This window comes from Mercenaria mercenaria, chromosome 4 (assembly GCF_021730395.1).
Source record: "Mercenaria mercenaria strain notata chromosome 4, MADL_Memer_1, whole genome shotgun sequence".
Taxonomy (NCBI): Eukaryota; Metazoa; Mollusca; class Bivalvia; order Venerida; family Veneridae; genus Mercenaria; species Mercenaria mercenaria.
In genome coordinates this window covers 79651971-79668183 of record NC_069364.1, presented here as the reverse complement: position 1 = coordinate 79668183, position 16213 = coordinate 79651971, and the positions used below count along the sequence as shown (strand labels likewise).

General features: G+C 34.3%; 1 protein-coding gene across 4 annotated transcripts in view; it reads left to right on the top strand.

Annotated features, from left to right (window-relative positions):
• The window catches only part of LOC123552261 (catalase-like), a 33971-nt gene that overhangs the window by 7644 nt on the left and 10114 nt on the right, over positions 1–16213 (top strand). For all 4 annotated transcript variants that reach the window (XM_045341775.2, XM_045341776.2, XM_045341774.2 and 1 more), the window contains exons 3-8: positions 3898–4008; positions 5288–5418; positions 6028–6078; positions 7332–7511; positions 8436–8627; positions 10030–10182. In XM_045341775.2, coding sequence (XP_045197710.1) covers positions 3898–4008; positions 5288–5418; positions 6028–6078; positions 7332–7511; positions 8436–8627; positions 10030–10182 — 818 coding nt within the window. The remainder of the gene's footprint in view (positions 1–3897; positions 4009–5287; positions 5419–6027; positions 6079–7331; positions 7512–8435; positions 8628–10029; positions 10183–16213) is intronic.

The following is a 16213-nucleotide window of genomic DNA, read 5'->3' as shown; positions in this document are numbered from 1 at the left end:
TATTACTTCCTTTTGTCTATCTCTGTTGTGCAACCAAGATAAATTAGAAATAGATGAATTCCAAAGCTATAAGCTGTTTTAAAACTTGCGCTTTGTTTAAAGTAGGTAAAATAACCCAATATTTATCAAATGCAAATGTAAATCTAGGAATTACATCGAAATCAAAAGAAATAGTCCACTTTTTAGATACTTTTATGTTACAAAATTTCATAAAAAGTAATAAAATATACATTTCCAATAGGGATCTGACTGTACGTAATGGGTCTTTTTGTTCTTTAAATAAATCTTTCAAATAATATATGAAAACTGGAAAAAAATCACACAATGTTGCTCAAATGTGATTGACCTCCTTTAAAGGGACTTAGATGAAAAATAATTTCTCTCAAAAATCCATAAAAAGTGAGTACTATGAAAGTGACCTGTGGTACAAACTTACTGGCATATTAAGATATTTGCAAGGTATTCTTATAAATAACCAAAAATATTGTGTAGAAGGTAGTAAACCGTTGCAGTGCTTTTGAAATAATGCAGAACATTTACATTCTTCTTGCATATTAACCAATATCTAACTTTTATTTTCACCCACTTTATCATTTTTCAGTGTCATATATACATCCTATGCCAAACTTTGTGGAATTGAACATGTTGAAAAATTTCACCCAAACTGGGCAAGTGGCTTTAATAGGAATTTCAAAAACATCAATAGAGTCTTTGCCAACTTGTTATTAAAAAGAATCCTATATCTGTATCGGCGTATGTAATTGCATATCTGTGACTTCTAAGAAGGTAGAAAAACCAAGCTTTTAACTGATTTTTTTCTCATTTTTGATATAAAATTTAAATTTGGTAAGTCTGCACACTTGGTCCATTCATTCATCTATCAACTGACCATAATGATGTTGTCCCTTTTGTTCCAGTGGTTCATCACCGCAGCACCGTTGTTCAGAGCTAAATGTAGTATAAAAAACTCTTCTTCAGTAACAGTATGATTTGTCTTCATGCAGTGTCAGTCTGTAGCTTGATTGGATGAATTTCATGTTTTGTAACCATTTCAACTGGTTACCAATATTGACAGCTCTGTTGAAAAATGACTTTTTAGAAGATGGTGAAATTAAAAGAAGACGTGCCATTTCAGAAAGTTTCCTGTTTGTTTTACATTGCTGATACAAAGGTAGTAGACCCTTAATCATGGTAATGACAAATGGCAGTTACATGTTCATATAATTATTTATGTCATTTTGCGTTGTTCAGCCATAACAGAAAATTGCCTTTACATAACAAATGGAGAATGATGAAATGACTTATAAAGAATATGTGATCAAATGGAAAATAGCAATTGTCATTAGAGGTCCACTAATTAATGCAGCCATTCATGGGATTCTGAAATTGAATTGAAGCAGTTTTTGTTGGAGTTCAATCTACTTAAAGGGTCTTCACCAACTTGAAGGTGGCATCATTGAAATAGTACTAAACCTATTAAATCCTATTAAAACTTATTTTGTTTTAGAAATTATATCTAGTTCACTCAGTTGATAATTTTTTGAAATAGCCCTCTAACATAGTTTGATATTTTACATTCTTCTGTATGAAATGAGAAGAAGATAATAAACTGGTACAGTCTTAAAAATTATGAAAGAAAGAACCTTTTTTCCATTTTTAGTGACAAAAAAATGTCTTTATAAGCAGTCAAAACATATAATGTCTGCCCATCTTGATTTCATTTTACATAAACATAGCTCTTTGTATGTCTCAGAATATTCTCCAAGTATGTGTACTTTTGCAGATACAAACAAACATGTACGCGGCAAGAAATTAGAACGTCCTTTACCTAACAGGCAGACTTTGATTCTCACGTTAATGTATTCATGTACATGTCAATACAGTTATGTGTCCTCATTATCTAAAAGTATGGACGTTATCTCTGCAATGTTTGAATTTTTATGTTGGTTTGAAACAAGAGTGGTAGTTACTTAGGTTAAGTAGTTATCAGTATGCTAAATGACATTTAGATGCTTGCACACCAATATCAGTTACTGTAAATTAATTATTGAAAACATTTTTTTTTATTTGCAAGTTTCATCGCAACATTGTTGAAAAGTTGCTAAACCTGAAAACACACAGAGCCGCAGATTCAAAGTTTTGTACAAAAGAGACAATTTCGTATCATTTTATGCGTGATAATAGTATCTGGATGCATTTCTGCTTTCACTTTTCACAATGTTGCAAATTCATTATTTTGCAAATAAATGTACATGTAGTATTGCAAATGAGAGAATGAACGAATATAAAGCGTTAATCTGTTTGTAAAAAATATGTTTATTTAAGGAGCTCATTAAGGGAAAAGCTTTTAGATTTGTAGACTGTTAAGTAATTTAACTGCATGAATCATATTTAAACAGTTAATTGAGCGGGAGTCTCGGTTCTGGCTTGATTAATGATAAAAGATTTTTGTACATAACAGCTTTTCTAACGGCACACTGTTTAAAAGTTACCATTGATTGGTGATGATGTCGATGGTTGAATGGCTGGCTCGGGATGGATGGATCGGCAGCATCATATTTTTGATTAACGTTCAGTAACAGTTCAAATCAAGGTCAAGGTCACTAGTAGTAAAAACAGAGAAAAAAACAGTTGCCCTGTTAGTTTGGATTGTTGTATTGAAATTAAACTTGGCTCATAGGTAGCTTTGCATTGTCTTTGGGGGTTAAAAATAGAAAAATGGTTTCAACTCAGTGTAATTTAGAATGAAATATTTCAATGGAACTTGATATATGGGGGGCATAATTGGATAGAAAGGGTGGGGGATTGTTTTTGTGGTTAGTAGAGTCAAGGTCACAATTAGGTTAAAGTCACTGATACTAAAAACAGAAAATGTTTGAAAAACCTGGTTTTCATGCAATTTCCATGCCGCTTGTTTGTTGTAGCAAGAAATTTCAGTGAAATCTGAACAGTAATAAAACATAACAGTATTAATAGTCAACTGTAAATTAGTTGAGTCATAACAGTTACTAGGTATTGCCTGTAAAGTATGATGAATTACAAGGAATTTCAATCTACTCCAACTACAGCCACTTATCTCACAAGGTACAAATATACAAATACTACAAAAAAAAATGTCAACTGTAGAGTATTTTTCTACACATTACTTTTACAATTTTAGCTCAGATGCTGAACCTTTTGAGGTTCCGAGTGATCTGTAGCATCCGTGTAAAGCGGTCTCAAGTTTGTTTAAATGGTTCATGCTTAGCGGTCATAGTTATAATAGTCTGAAGAGATAATTTTGCAGTCTCCACCACAAAACAAAAACACTCAAGATAAAAACATGTGAAAAAATTATCATTTAATTTTTATGCCCCCGGCATCTACTGATATGTGAAACATATAGTGATTGCCCTGTCCCTTCGTTTGTTCGTTCGTTCGTCCGTACGAGGTTAACCAAATGGGACCGTTTCATCTAGCATCAATACCCCTTACTAGAATGTCTTGATACTAATGCAGATGTAACCTGTGACCATTCCTCATCTTCAGACATCACCTGACCTCATTTTGGACTTAGGTTGCTTTATATGGGCCATCTCTTGGTTAACCAAATGGGACCATTTCGTCTAGCATCAATACCTCTTACTAGAATGACTTGATACTAATGCAGATGTAACCTGTGACCATTCCTCATCTTCTGACATCACCTGACCACCGTTTGACCTTGACCTTGACCTCGTTTTGGAAAATCTATCGACAAGGAAGCCACCGGGGGCATCAGGCGTTTATTGAACGCAGCTCCTTGTTTAAAATATATATTTGCAACCGAAAAGTGGCCAGTTAGAAGTTTTGATAATTGTTTATATAAGCCATAGCATTTTGCTTTAAAAATGTACATGTTTCATTTATATATTTTAGGTGCATTTGGATACTTTGAATGTACACATGATGTAACAAAATACACCAAACTGAAGCCGTTTGAACATATTGGCAAGAAAACTCCCCTCGCTGTCAGGTTCTCAACTGTTGGTAAGTCTTCGTGTCATCTAACAATCATGTATGCATATGTGTAATAAATCCAGTTACATAAAAGTAAAGATCTGCTAAAATTTTCTGATAGATTTAATCGAGCTGCTTGGTACATGTAAATCTAAACATTTGTAGCGTGTTTTTTTTGGTTTCACAGTTGAAAGTATACCACTGCATTATATGTGAACAACTGGTTGAAAATATGGCATCTTACATTCATTGTACTGACTGAAATAAGAAAATAAAATCTTAAACAGGTCTACATGTGTCTATAGAACTATGAAACCACAGATATTGTTTCTCACGTGTGTCTGAGTCTGTCTGTTATAGCTGAATGGGGAGAGTGCAGATCTATAGATCTTGGGGTCATGTGTTTGATCCGTGATTATTTGATAGAAATCTGAAATTATTCTTGCTTCACTTGTATTTAATGGGTAAAACATGGCAATTACTTATGGAGAACATGTCATTTCTGGTACAGAATCCAGGAACATGGGCTAGGTTAACTGTATTCTTGTAAAAGTATAGAATTAGAACATTATTGATGGAATGTTTATTCTGCATTAATTTTATGTTGTCTGTGCTTATGGATGTCTCTATTAGAAAGAGTGTCTAAAATTTACAAAATTTTGTTTAATAATTTGATCAGCAAAATACATAAAACTTGTATAACTTAGTGTTTATCTGTAATTATACCTTATGCAGTAGTTTTTTGGGGTTTTTTTTAGATGTAGGACATCACAGGCATAATAATATTATTTTCAGATGAAATGGATAGCCTTATATCTAGATTTTGTGAAAATTAACATCAGTGGTATGTGCCACTAAACACTGTATTTTAAATTTCAAATTAAACACTATGTCCGGGTTCATAATACGTATACGTAAGATCTTATTTTATTTCAGAAACATGATAACATCATAAAAGTACAAAACTACGCAGTATGACGTTTGTAATACTCTGTATAAATATATCATGAGCAAGGAATGAAACATAAATGATTATAAACCATTAAGTTTAAGATATTTTAAATTGTTAAGTTTTTTTCTAAACTGGAAAACACCTGTACCAAGGGAATTAAATGAAATTTGCATATAAAAGTTTATATAATAGACCTCCAGTACCCACATAGAGCCAGTGCGATGGGTAATGATAAAAATGTACTATCATATCAATTGATTATGATGCAAACAGAAGAAATTTGTAAGAAATTCTTCGGAAACTTCTAGACCAGAACAGAAATGAGTTGTTCAGCTGTATTGGTTGATATAATTTTAGGTGGCGAGTCAGGGTCTGCCGACACTGCTCGTGATCCACGTGGATTTGCTGTCAAATTCTACACAGAGGAGGGTAACTGGGACCTGGTTGGAAACAATACGCCAATCTTCTTTATCAGAGATCCTTTCCTGGTGAAGTTATTTCCAAAAATATCTTATTTTGAAATTTGACAAAACTGTCATATGTATGGATTGGTGTATGACTGTATTGTAGATTGATAATATATATTACCTATCGATAGCCAGTGAAAGACAAAACATGAAAACATGAATATTACAATAGTTATTGAATATGAACTGAACTGAGAGAAATCAAAATTGTTGTTGCACTAAATGGAGTCAAAGTCCATATTTTGCTTGTGGTGGAACTGTTTTCATTAATGCTCTTGCCCCAGTATTATTTCCGATAAGGTTTTTGGCTAAAACAAAAACAAAATGCGAAGGTAAATATGGTCATTATATCAATTGCTTGATCAGAGATATTTCTACTCTTATGGAATTTACCAGTCAATATCACACTTTCTCTTGCCTGCCTTGTATGATACAGGCCCGGAAAAATCTGCTTCAGCCAAATGCAGCTTCCCAGATCTAGCTTTTGTTTTAATAGCACAATAATATTTGATTTGTACTTGAGTGATTGTATAAATTGTCATATATATTTTTTTCATGATTTTTGTTTAAAGTAATAACTACATTCAAAACATGTGTTATAGATTGTGCATGCAGCTGTTTCTATTTTAGTTCCCAAGTTTCATCCACACACAGAAAAGAAACCCACAAACACATCTGAAGGTATGACCGAGTTTTTGAAAAATTTAAATCCTGAAATATGATACTTGTTATTGTAAATGATAATGCAATACATTACGTGCAGAGATGATGTAGCAAAAGCAGTTTGTCTGAATTCATGCAACATTGATATTAGTTTGTTTTTTTTTCATTTTAGTATAGGAAAAAATAGATTACGGTATATATCATTGTCTTCAAGGTGTAACAAAAGAAAATTGATACCTAGTATTAACAGCAACTAGATCAAAAGAATTTAATAGTAAATTGTACATTGAAAGTGCTCATGGTGAGGTATTGTGATCATGCTGTGTCCGTCGTCCGTGCGTGCGTCTGTCGTCAACATTTGTGTTTAAACGACATCTTCTCCAAAATCACTGAATGGATTTTGATGAAACTTGGCCTTGATGTTCCTTGGGTGGTCCTCTACCAAAATTATTCAAACGGTTCCACTTGGTTGCACGTAGGGGCTGCCAGAGCTAAAAGTAGAAAAAACTTCAAATGACATCTCCTCCTAAACTGATAGTCCAGTTTTGAAATAATTTCAAACAATTGGTCCTTATGTCACCCTCTACCAAGATTGTTCAAATTATACCAATTCGTCAAAAAACATGGCCGCCAGAGGGCGTGGTCACTTTTCCCTTTATGTATATAGTGGAAACTTTAAAAATCTTTTTTGTGTGAAACTGCTGGCCGAATTTTAAAATAATTTTACACAAATGGTTCTTGTGTGACCCTCTACCAAGATTGTTCAAATTATTCCGATTCGTCAAAAAACACGACTGCCAGGGGATGTGGTCACTTTTCTTCTCTGAATCAATAATAGCTATAGCCTTGATGTTTGGCATGTAATATTAGATTTGTAATGTCTACCATAATTGTTCAAATTATTGCTCTAGGTTCAAAAGTGTGTGTGACATGTATATAATATAGGCTAAGTAGTAGAAACCTAACTCTGTACTTATACAAACACACTTGAAGCCTTGTACACAGGCGAGCGCTTTAGGGTCAATGGCCCTCTTGTTTTATTGTCTTCATTAAAGAATAACCTTCCTATATTTCTTCAAAATCTTTGGTTTGTAATTATATAAAGGAACCAGAAGTGTTAAAGCATGTTAAAGAATCGCATTTGACTACATGTATATAATATATTGGCAATGTACATTGGTGTGCATTAAACATAACCAAAAATGGTTATAGACACTGTACTGTCATCAGTATAAGCATCTTACCTTATAACAATTTTTTCTGTATTCTAGGATCCTGATATGTTCTGGGACTTTATCAGTCTTCGCCCAGAGACCACTCACCAGGTGTCCTTCCTGTTCTCTGACCGAGGTACGCCCAATGGTTACAGATGTATGAATGGTTACGGTAGTCACACCTTCAAGCTGGTTAACAGTGACAATAAACCAGTCTACTGCAAGTTCCATTGGAAGGTTGGTATATTGATGTTCTTGTTCCTCTGGTTTCATGTTGGAGCAGAAAAAGTCTCCAGTTTGAACCAGATGTGCATAACCACACCAAAATCAAGACTCTTAAAAAGATATGATACTGTAACACACCAGTCACTCAAGGTCACAAGGATCACTTAAAGTCACAGGGGAATGAGATATGATGTAGTAAAACATAAATCACTCAAGATCGCAAGGGTATGAGATATGATACAGTAAAGCAGAAATCACTCAAGGTCACAAGGGTATGAGATATGATACAGTAAAGCAGAAATCACTCGAGATCACAAAGGGATGAGATATGATACAGTAAAGCAGAAATCACTCGAGATCACAAGGGGATTAGATATGATATAGTAAGACACCAATCACTCAGGATCACAAGGGGATGAGCAAAATGATTGAGATATCCAAGGTTTAAAGCCATCCAAATTTAGAGGATATAAGGAACACTACAGGGGACCACATAAATTGCTATCTGTAGCAAGCCCATGTACCTGAACCATAGATGCTTGAGCAATTGGTGTGTCACAGTACTTACTTATCAAAAGCATAATTGAAATGTATTCTTCACTTTGGAAAAAATAAATTTATTAAAAAACAAAAAGTAGAAGAGGTGTATTCTAGTTAATTGTAATACCACAGAATGTTATGTCACCTGCAATATAATTTCACAAAAGATAGCCAGAATGAGTTATTCCATGTGGCTATGAATAGAAATCAAAAGTAACTTTAATTTAAAGGTCTTGATGAAGTTTTCTGTTAATCTTTTGATACTCTGTTTATTATTTGTTTGAAAGCTGTGGAAATCAAAGATTAACGTAAGATCCTGCTTGTGATCTAACATGCTGATTTACTGTAAGTCTCATCATGGTCTCACATTATTTAACTTTCATGTGTTTCTTACAGTGTGACCAGGGAATAAAGAACCTGATGGCTGACGAGGCAGGAGAATTGTCCGGTAGTGCACCAGACTATGCCATGCGTGACCTTTACAATGCCATTGCCGAGGGTAACTACCCCTCATGGACCCTCAAGATACAGGTCATGACCTATGAGGAGGCTGAAAAGTTCAGATGGAATCCATTTGATTTGACAAAGGTAAAATCTTCTTCAGTTAGCTTAATTTATACTTACTTATTTTAGCTTTAATTCGAGCTTTAATTCGATGAAATGCTTACTTGAATCACTATTTAACCTGCTTCCTAGAAAAGCCAGTACATGTACTTGAGTCAAAGGAAGTATGGTCATGACCAAAATGGGGCTGTAACATACTGAATAAGTTTTCTAAAATTTCATTTCTCTTGCTTAGTAAAGAGTAAGCCTTACATGTTAACAATTTAATCTAGTCTATTTAAGCTAAACAAAACTTTGAAGTTATTTTCATTTATTTTACCTCACATAAATGTCCAATGCAAATTTCCCATTAGTTTAACTTGAATAATATATCATATTCCCCAGTGATTTTATATCACATGCGCAAAATCGTTATTTTCAATTTCTGCGCAGGTGATATGATTCATAATTTCATATCACATGCGCAACAGCGTTATTTTGTTTTTCTGCGCATGTGATATTATTTATTCATATCACCCGTTGAGAGATTGATACTTTTGCATTGATTAAAAGAGTGAGTCGATAAATTTTCAGACGAGACGCTTATATAATTATACTTTAGGATTAAATTACCCTTTTCTGCTGCTCTTGCATGTGCGAACACGCCGATTTTTCTTTTTTATGCTACGTGCAAAATATTTCAAAAACAATTTTTCATCAAATGTTGAATCGAAACTACCACAATAAGTTTGGAAATGATCTAACTAAGAAAATGAGTGATCACACTTATATGTTTCGTTTAGAAAAAAGAAAGTTATCGCCGTTTTTCGAACGCTACTGATTGACGCAATGTTAAAATATTAGAATAAATACAGGGGTCAGCTATAATTATGTAAATGTCTCGATTAAATCTATCAAAAAAGTCTTATTACACGGCAAAGTCGCCACAAATTATGAGTGCTAACATGTAAAGACTCTTTAATTCTGTCTTCATTATTTGGTTAGTAATTACTTTTTAATGTTAAATAAATTACTATGTTGATTTTCCAGTAAATGCTTTGACCCTTATAATCTTTTGGTATAATAAAATAAATATTGCATTCCTGAGAGGGTGATATGAAAAATGTTCACCCCACGAAATATGAATATAGACCTCAGCTGGCGCCTCGGTCAATATTCATATATCTCGCGGTGAACATTTTTCATATCACCCTCTCAAGAATGCAATATTTATATAATATCATCATTTGAAAAAATGACACAACAGTCTTGTAACTCATTTCCATCTAGAAAATACATTGCTCTTGTAATAAATTCAGAGTAAATGAAAAATGTCATGCGTATATCTGTATACAGTTCACAATCTCCTCACCTTCTAAGTTTCATATGTAAACATAAATGACACAGATAACACAAGTATCTTTTAAGTCACATTTTGCTGTTACAGATTTGGCCACAGGGTGAATACCCGCTGATCCCAGTTGGCAGGATGGTACTGAACAAAAATCCAAAGAACTATTTCGCTGACGTTGAACAGATTGCATTCTCTCCAGCTCACATGATTCCAGGAGTCGAGGCCAGTCCTGATAAAATGTTACAGGTATTTTTATACTATAAAATCAGAGATGTTTGATGAAGGATTAATTTTTGATAATTTTGCAATTTTGAATATTTTATGAAAATAAGCTCTTCTAAAACTCAAATTTAGAGCTACTGTATTTTCCCTAAGTCTTGGTACACCCTTAAACTTGGGACAACCCTAGAATCTGTAAAAATACTTATTTTTCTTGTCACTAATTTTTTGACACGTATTTTCTCAGCGTATTTTTCATCCATAAGTGTTGGGACTATGGGCATGTATCAGTTCAAGATGTAAATCAAATAGCGTTATTATACATTGTATAGAACATTGTCGTGTTGGTCAACATATCAAATAATTATAAAAAACAAAGAATAAATTATTGTAACCTTTTCTGGTTGTTATTTTTTGTGCATTTGCACAGTGGTGCAATTACAGGCCTATTCTCTTACTTGCATTGCTTCCAACCGATGGAGCATGTTTTAGTGTCAAATAGTATGAATCATCTAGAAAATAAGATTTGCTTTATTTCTTCCAACATGGTTTCCACTCAAAGCACAGTTGTGAATCTTGGTTAACTAATTTTAGTCAAGAATTTTTTGATAACATTGAAGCTGGTAAATAGACAGACCTAATGGTAATGGATTTTGGCAAAGCGTTTGACAAAGTCGATCACAATCTTTTGGTCTACGAGCTATTTTAATTAGGTATAGACAGAAAAAAACTTTCCTGAAAAAAACAATGAACACAAAAGGCCACCAATCAGATATACTACCTATGGTGTCAGGTCTACCCCCAAGGGTCTGTCATTAGGCCTTGTCTTGTTTTAACATAAAAGTGACCTGCCAGACACACTTGAAAGTAGTGTAGGTCTCTTTGCTGATGATACAGTAGTTTATCTCGCTATTTATATCATGCATGATTGTGAGACTCCAGCAAGACCTCTATAAATTATAACTTTGGGAAAAGGCCTGGTCCATGGTGTTTAATTCTGATGAGTGCGAAGAGATTAGGGTACAAATAAAAAAAATAAAAAAGAAAGAAAAGCATTGTTTTCCCCTATAAGCTACATATCCACGAATTAAAAACTATAAAAAATGCTAAATATTTAGGCGAACCACCAGCTGGAAATCACTTAAAAAATGTATCAAACAAGGCAAACAAGACCCTAAAATACATGAAAAGAATGTTCAAACAAATATTAAATATAAAAATTAAAGAAACTCTGTATAAAACATATGTTCACCCATAACTGGAATATTGCTAAACTGTTTGGCATCCATGACAAAACAAATTTTACATATTAAATTGAAAGTGTATGGATGGCTGCAACCAGATATGCTCTAATCAACTTTGACTGCGGACCAAGTCTCACAGAAATGTTAACTGTACTAAATGGCAAACATTAGAAACAGACACTTCACATCCCTAAACAGGCTTTGGGTAATTGAATACAGTAATTGTAATCACCTGTAATTGATTGCTCAAATACAAGTATTCAAATGTATTTGATTACTCACCTCAATCTGATTACATGTAATGTAATTCAATCAATTACAGTGAATTTTTTGTATGTAATTATGATTACTTTTGATTTCTCTCTGATTACTTACTGGAGGAATAGTATGACACCAGTGTATACTTAGATATATAAATTTACAATGTAGATGATTGCTTCACTTCGTCTGGAGAAATTCCTAATAAGTTCAATGTAGTCAAAAACATTCAGTTCATTATTATCCCTAAACAGTTGAGAGGTATGATAAATGCACAGGGCCTCCTCTGCCATTCGCCAGTGTAGCCAAATGCTACAAATTCTAAGAACTGGCTACAGATTTTTGAAAGTGGCTACAAGAATTTTATTAAAATGTGAAAAAATTTCAGCAATTCAGATTCAATTTGGCATGTTCTCTCAAAAAGTGGCTACAACTTAATTAGGCTCAACTTAATTAGGTGAACCTGAATGCAGTTTGCCATTTTATTAGCTCACCTGTCACATAGTGACAAGGTGAGCTTTTGTGATCACCTTTCGTCCGTCGTCCGTCCGTCCGTCCGTGCGTCCGTCCGTCAACAATTTCTTGTCTGCACGATAGTGGTTTCATTTATGATTTTATTTTAACCAAACTTGCACACAACTTGTATCACCATAAGATCTCGGTTCCTTTCTTGAACTGGCCAGATCCCATTATGGGTTCCAGAGTTATGGCCCCTGAAAGGGCCAACATCAGCTATTTTGACCTTGTCTGCACAATAGCAGCTTTATTTATGATTTGATTTTTACCAAACTGGCACACAATTTGTATCACCATAAGATCTTGGTTCCTTTCCTGAACTGGCCAGATTCCTTTATGGGTTCCAGAGTTATGGCCCCTGAAAGGGCCAGAATTAGCTATTTTGACCTTGTCTGCACAATAGCAGCTTCATTTATGATTTTATTTTAATCAAACTTGCACACAACTTGTATTACTATAAGACCTTGGTTCCTTTCTTAAACTGGCTAGATTCCATTATAGGTTCCAGAGTTATGGCCCCTGAAAGGGCCAAAATTAGCTATTTTGACCTTGTCTGCACAATAGCAGCTTCATTTATGATTTGAATTTAATCAAACTTGCACAAAACTTGTGTTGCCATAAGATCTCAATTCCTTTATTGAACCGGCCAGATCCCATAAAGGGTTCCAGAGTTATGGCCCCTGAAAGGGCCAAAATTAGCTATTTTGACCTTGTCTGCACAATAGCAACTTCATTTATGATTTGATTTTAACCAAACTTGCACACAACTTGTATCACCACAAGATCTTGGTTCCTTATTGAACTGGCCAGATTCATTCATGGGTTCCAGAGTTTTGGCCCCTTAAAGGTCCAAAATTGGCTATTTTGGCTTTTGCAGCCATATAGAGACTTCATTAATGGTTTTATTTGATACAAACTTCCAAAATATCTTCAACAACAATAAATCTTGGATTCCATGACAAATCAGATCCAATTGTAGGTTCCAGAGTTATTTTATATCTGATTACCTCCCCTGATTGTAATCCAAATGGATTTATATCAGTAAGTACTTATAGGGCTTGTTTGAAATTTCATTATTATCATTAGTTGGACTGAGCCAATCAGGGTAGATAACTATGGACTGATTTTATGTCAGATTACCTCCCTTTATTTCAAATTAAAAGGGGTATATCTCCATAACTGATGAAGATACTGATCTGAAATTTCATTTATGTCAATAGATTTATTTGGCAGATCCTTCTTTTGTACATTTTCTTTTTAATTACTTCCCTTTTACGTTACTATAAATAGCTAATTTTTGGTAACTTTTTTATTATTGGCCGTAGGAAAAAACCGAGACAACTTTTCTGTGGTACAACATGGATGGTACCTCCAATTTTTAGGTGTATTTTGACATATCTGTACCTTGTAAGATTTTTTTTTCTTTTTGTTTAAATTTCTTTCCTTTGTTGTTCCTGTCCTTTGGACTTAGATATTTTTCTGAGGACCTTCTTGTCCTCAAGTGCAATGATAACAGGTGAGCGATATAGGGCCATCATGGCCCTCTTGTTATAGTATTAACTTATTAAGGATAAATTGTCCATTGTGTCACCTACATTATCTATTGTGGGTTCAGGTATTATGCACAGGTGAGAAAATATGATATTTAAGAGTTAATATACCAACAATTTACACAATTCCCCAGGGTAATGCAACTGTGTCATGCCTGAATTGAAATCAGAATGTAATTATTAGATTAAGGCTAATTTATCCTGCAAAATTCATTGAGATTTTCAACGTAACATTTCATTGGGCGTTAAACTGCAATTAGACCATGATAATCCGTAAATGACCAATCACAGAGCAGTGTTGTACTCGTCTATATTTCATATATATATATATATATATATATATATATATATAAGAGAAAATTTATACAAACTAAATCACCACCACAATATACCAGACCAATTACGGCAGAACGCCTAGCAGTACAAACGAACACGCACATGCCACAGCAAGTCCACTAACCCAATAAAATTAGTTTCATTGCTGCTTTATATACGGGCCCGAATTGTACTACACATTCTTACTGGTTCAACATTTGCATATATGTATACTCAAATCTCTGTTTTCATGTCTCACAAATCAGCAGTGACATTTTAGTCTTTTTAACTGATTGAGACCAGAGAAGCTATATTTTCTCTCTCTGAAAGTTAACTGGATCTCGAGGATACATTGAATATATATATAGATAATTTGCATTAAGGGATATAATTATATTCAGAACAGCTGACTTAAAACTTTAACATTTTCTTCACATCATAATAATAATAAGTACATGTACCAGTAAACGTTTACATCAAACTTCTGAACTGCCCTATTTTTAGCTCACCTGTCACAAAGTGACAAGGTGAGCTTTTGTGATCGCGCGGTGTCTGTCGTCCGTCGTCCGTCCGTCCGTCCGTCCGTGCGTGCGTCCGTCCGTCCGTAAACTTTTGCTTGTGACCACTCTAGAGGTCACATTTTTCATGGGATCTTTATGAAAGTTGGTCAGAATGTTCATCTTGATGATATCTAGGTCAAGTTCGAAACTGGGTCACGTGCCCTCAAAAACAAGGTCAGTAGATCTAAAAATAGAAAAACCTTGTGACCTCTCTAGAGGCCATATATTTCAAAGATCTTCATGAAAGTTGGTCAGAATGTTCATCTTGATGATATCTAGGTCAAGTTCGAAACTGGGTCACGTGCCTTCAAAAACTAGGTCAGTAGGTCTAAAAATAGAAAAACCTTGTGACCTCTCTAGAGGCCATATATTTCACAAGATCTTCATGAAAATTGGTCAGAATGTTCACTTTGATGATATCTAGGTCAAGTTTGAAACTGGGTCACGTGCCTTAAAAAACTAGGTCAGTAGGTCAAATAATAGAAAAACCTTGTGACCTCTCTAAAGGCCATATTTTTCATGGGATCTGTATGAAAGTTATTCTGAATGTTCATCTTGATGATATCTAGGTCAAGTTCGAAACTGGGTCATGTGCGGTAAAAAACTAGGTCAGTAAGTATAAAAATAGAAAAACCTTGTGACCTCTCTAGAGGCCATATATTTCACAAGATCTTCATGAAAATTGGTCAGAACGTTCACCTTGATGATATCTAGGTCAGGTTAGAAACTGGGTCACGTGCTGTCAAAAACTAGGTCAGTAGGTCAAATAATAGAAAAACCTTGTGACCTCTCTAAAGGCCATATTTTTCATGGGATCTGTATGAAAGTTATTCTGAATGTTCATCTTGATGATATCTAGGTCAGGTTCGAAACTGGGTCACGCACGGTCAAAAACTAGGTCAGTAGGTCTAAAAATAGAAAAACCTTGTGACCTCTCTAGAGGCCATATATTTCATGAGATCTTCATGAAAATTGGCCAGAATTTTCACCTTGATGATATCTAGGTCAAGTTCGAAAGTGGGTCACGCGCGGTCAAAAACTAGGTCAGTAGGTCAAATAATAGAAAAACCTTGTGACCTCTCTAGAGGCAATAATTTTCATGGGATCTGTATGAAAAATGGTCTGAATGTTCATCTTGATGATATCTAGGTCAAGTTCGAAAGTGGGTCACATGCCGTCAAAAACTAGGTCAGTAGGTCAGATAATAGAAACACCTTGTGACCTCTCTAGAGACCATATTTTTCAATGGATCTTCATGAAAATTGGTCAGATTTTTTATCTTGATAATATCTAGGTCAAGTTCAAAACTGGGTCACATGAGGTCAGAAACTAGGTCACTATGTCAAATAATAGAAAAAACGACGTCATACACAAAACTAGGTCATGTGGGTAGAGGTGAGCGATTCAGGACCATCATGGTCCTCTTGTTCTAAATAATTAATGCTTTATGTTACATGTTACATACGTAATAGATATGGGAGATTAAAATTTTTATGTGTTATACATATACTTTTTTTAAGATCAGTGTTGGTACTATGACACAACTCTTTGTAATAAGATCATAATGTAGTTCCCTTGAGGGCAAATAGGTCACAGTGATGATTTGACTACTATC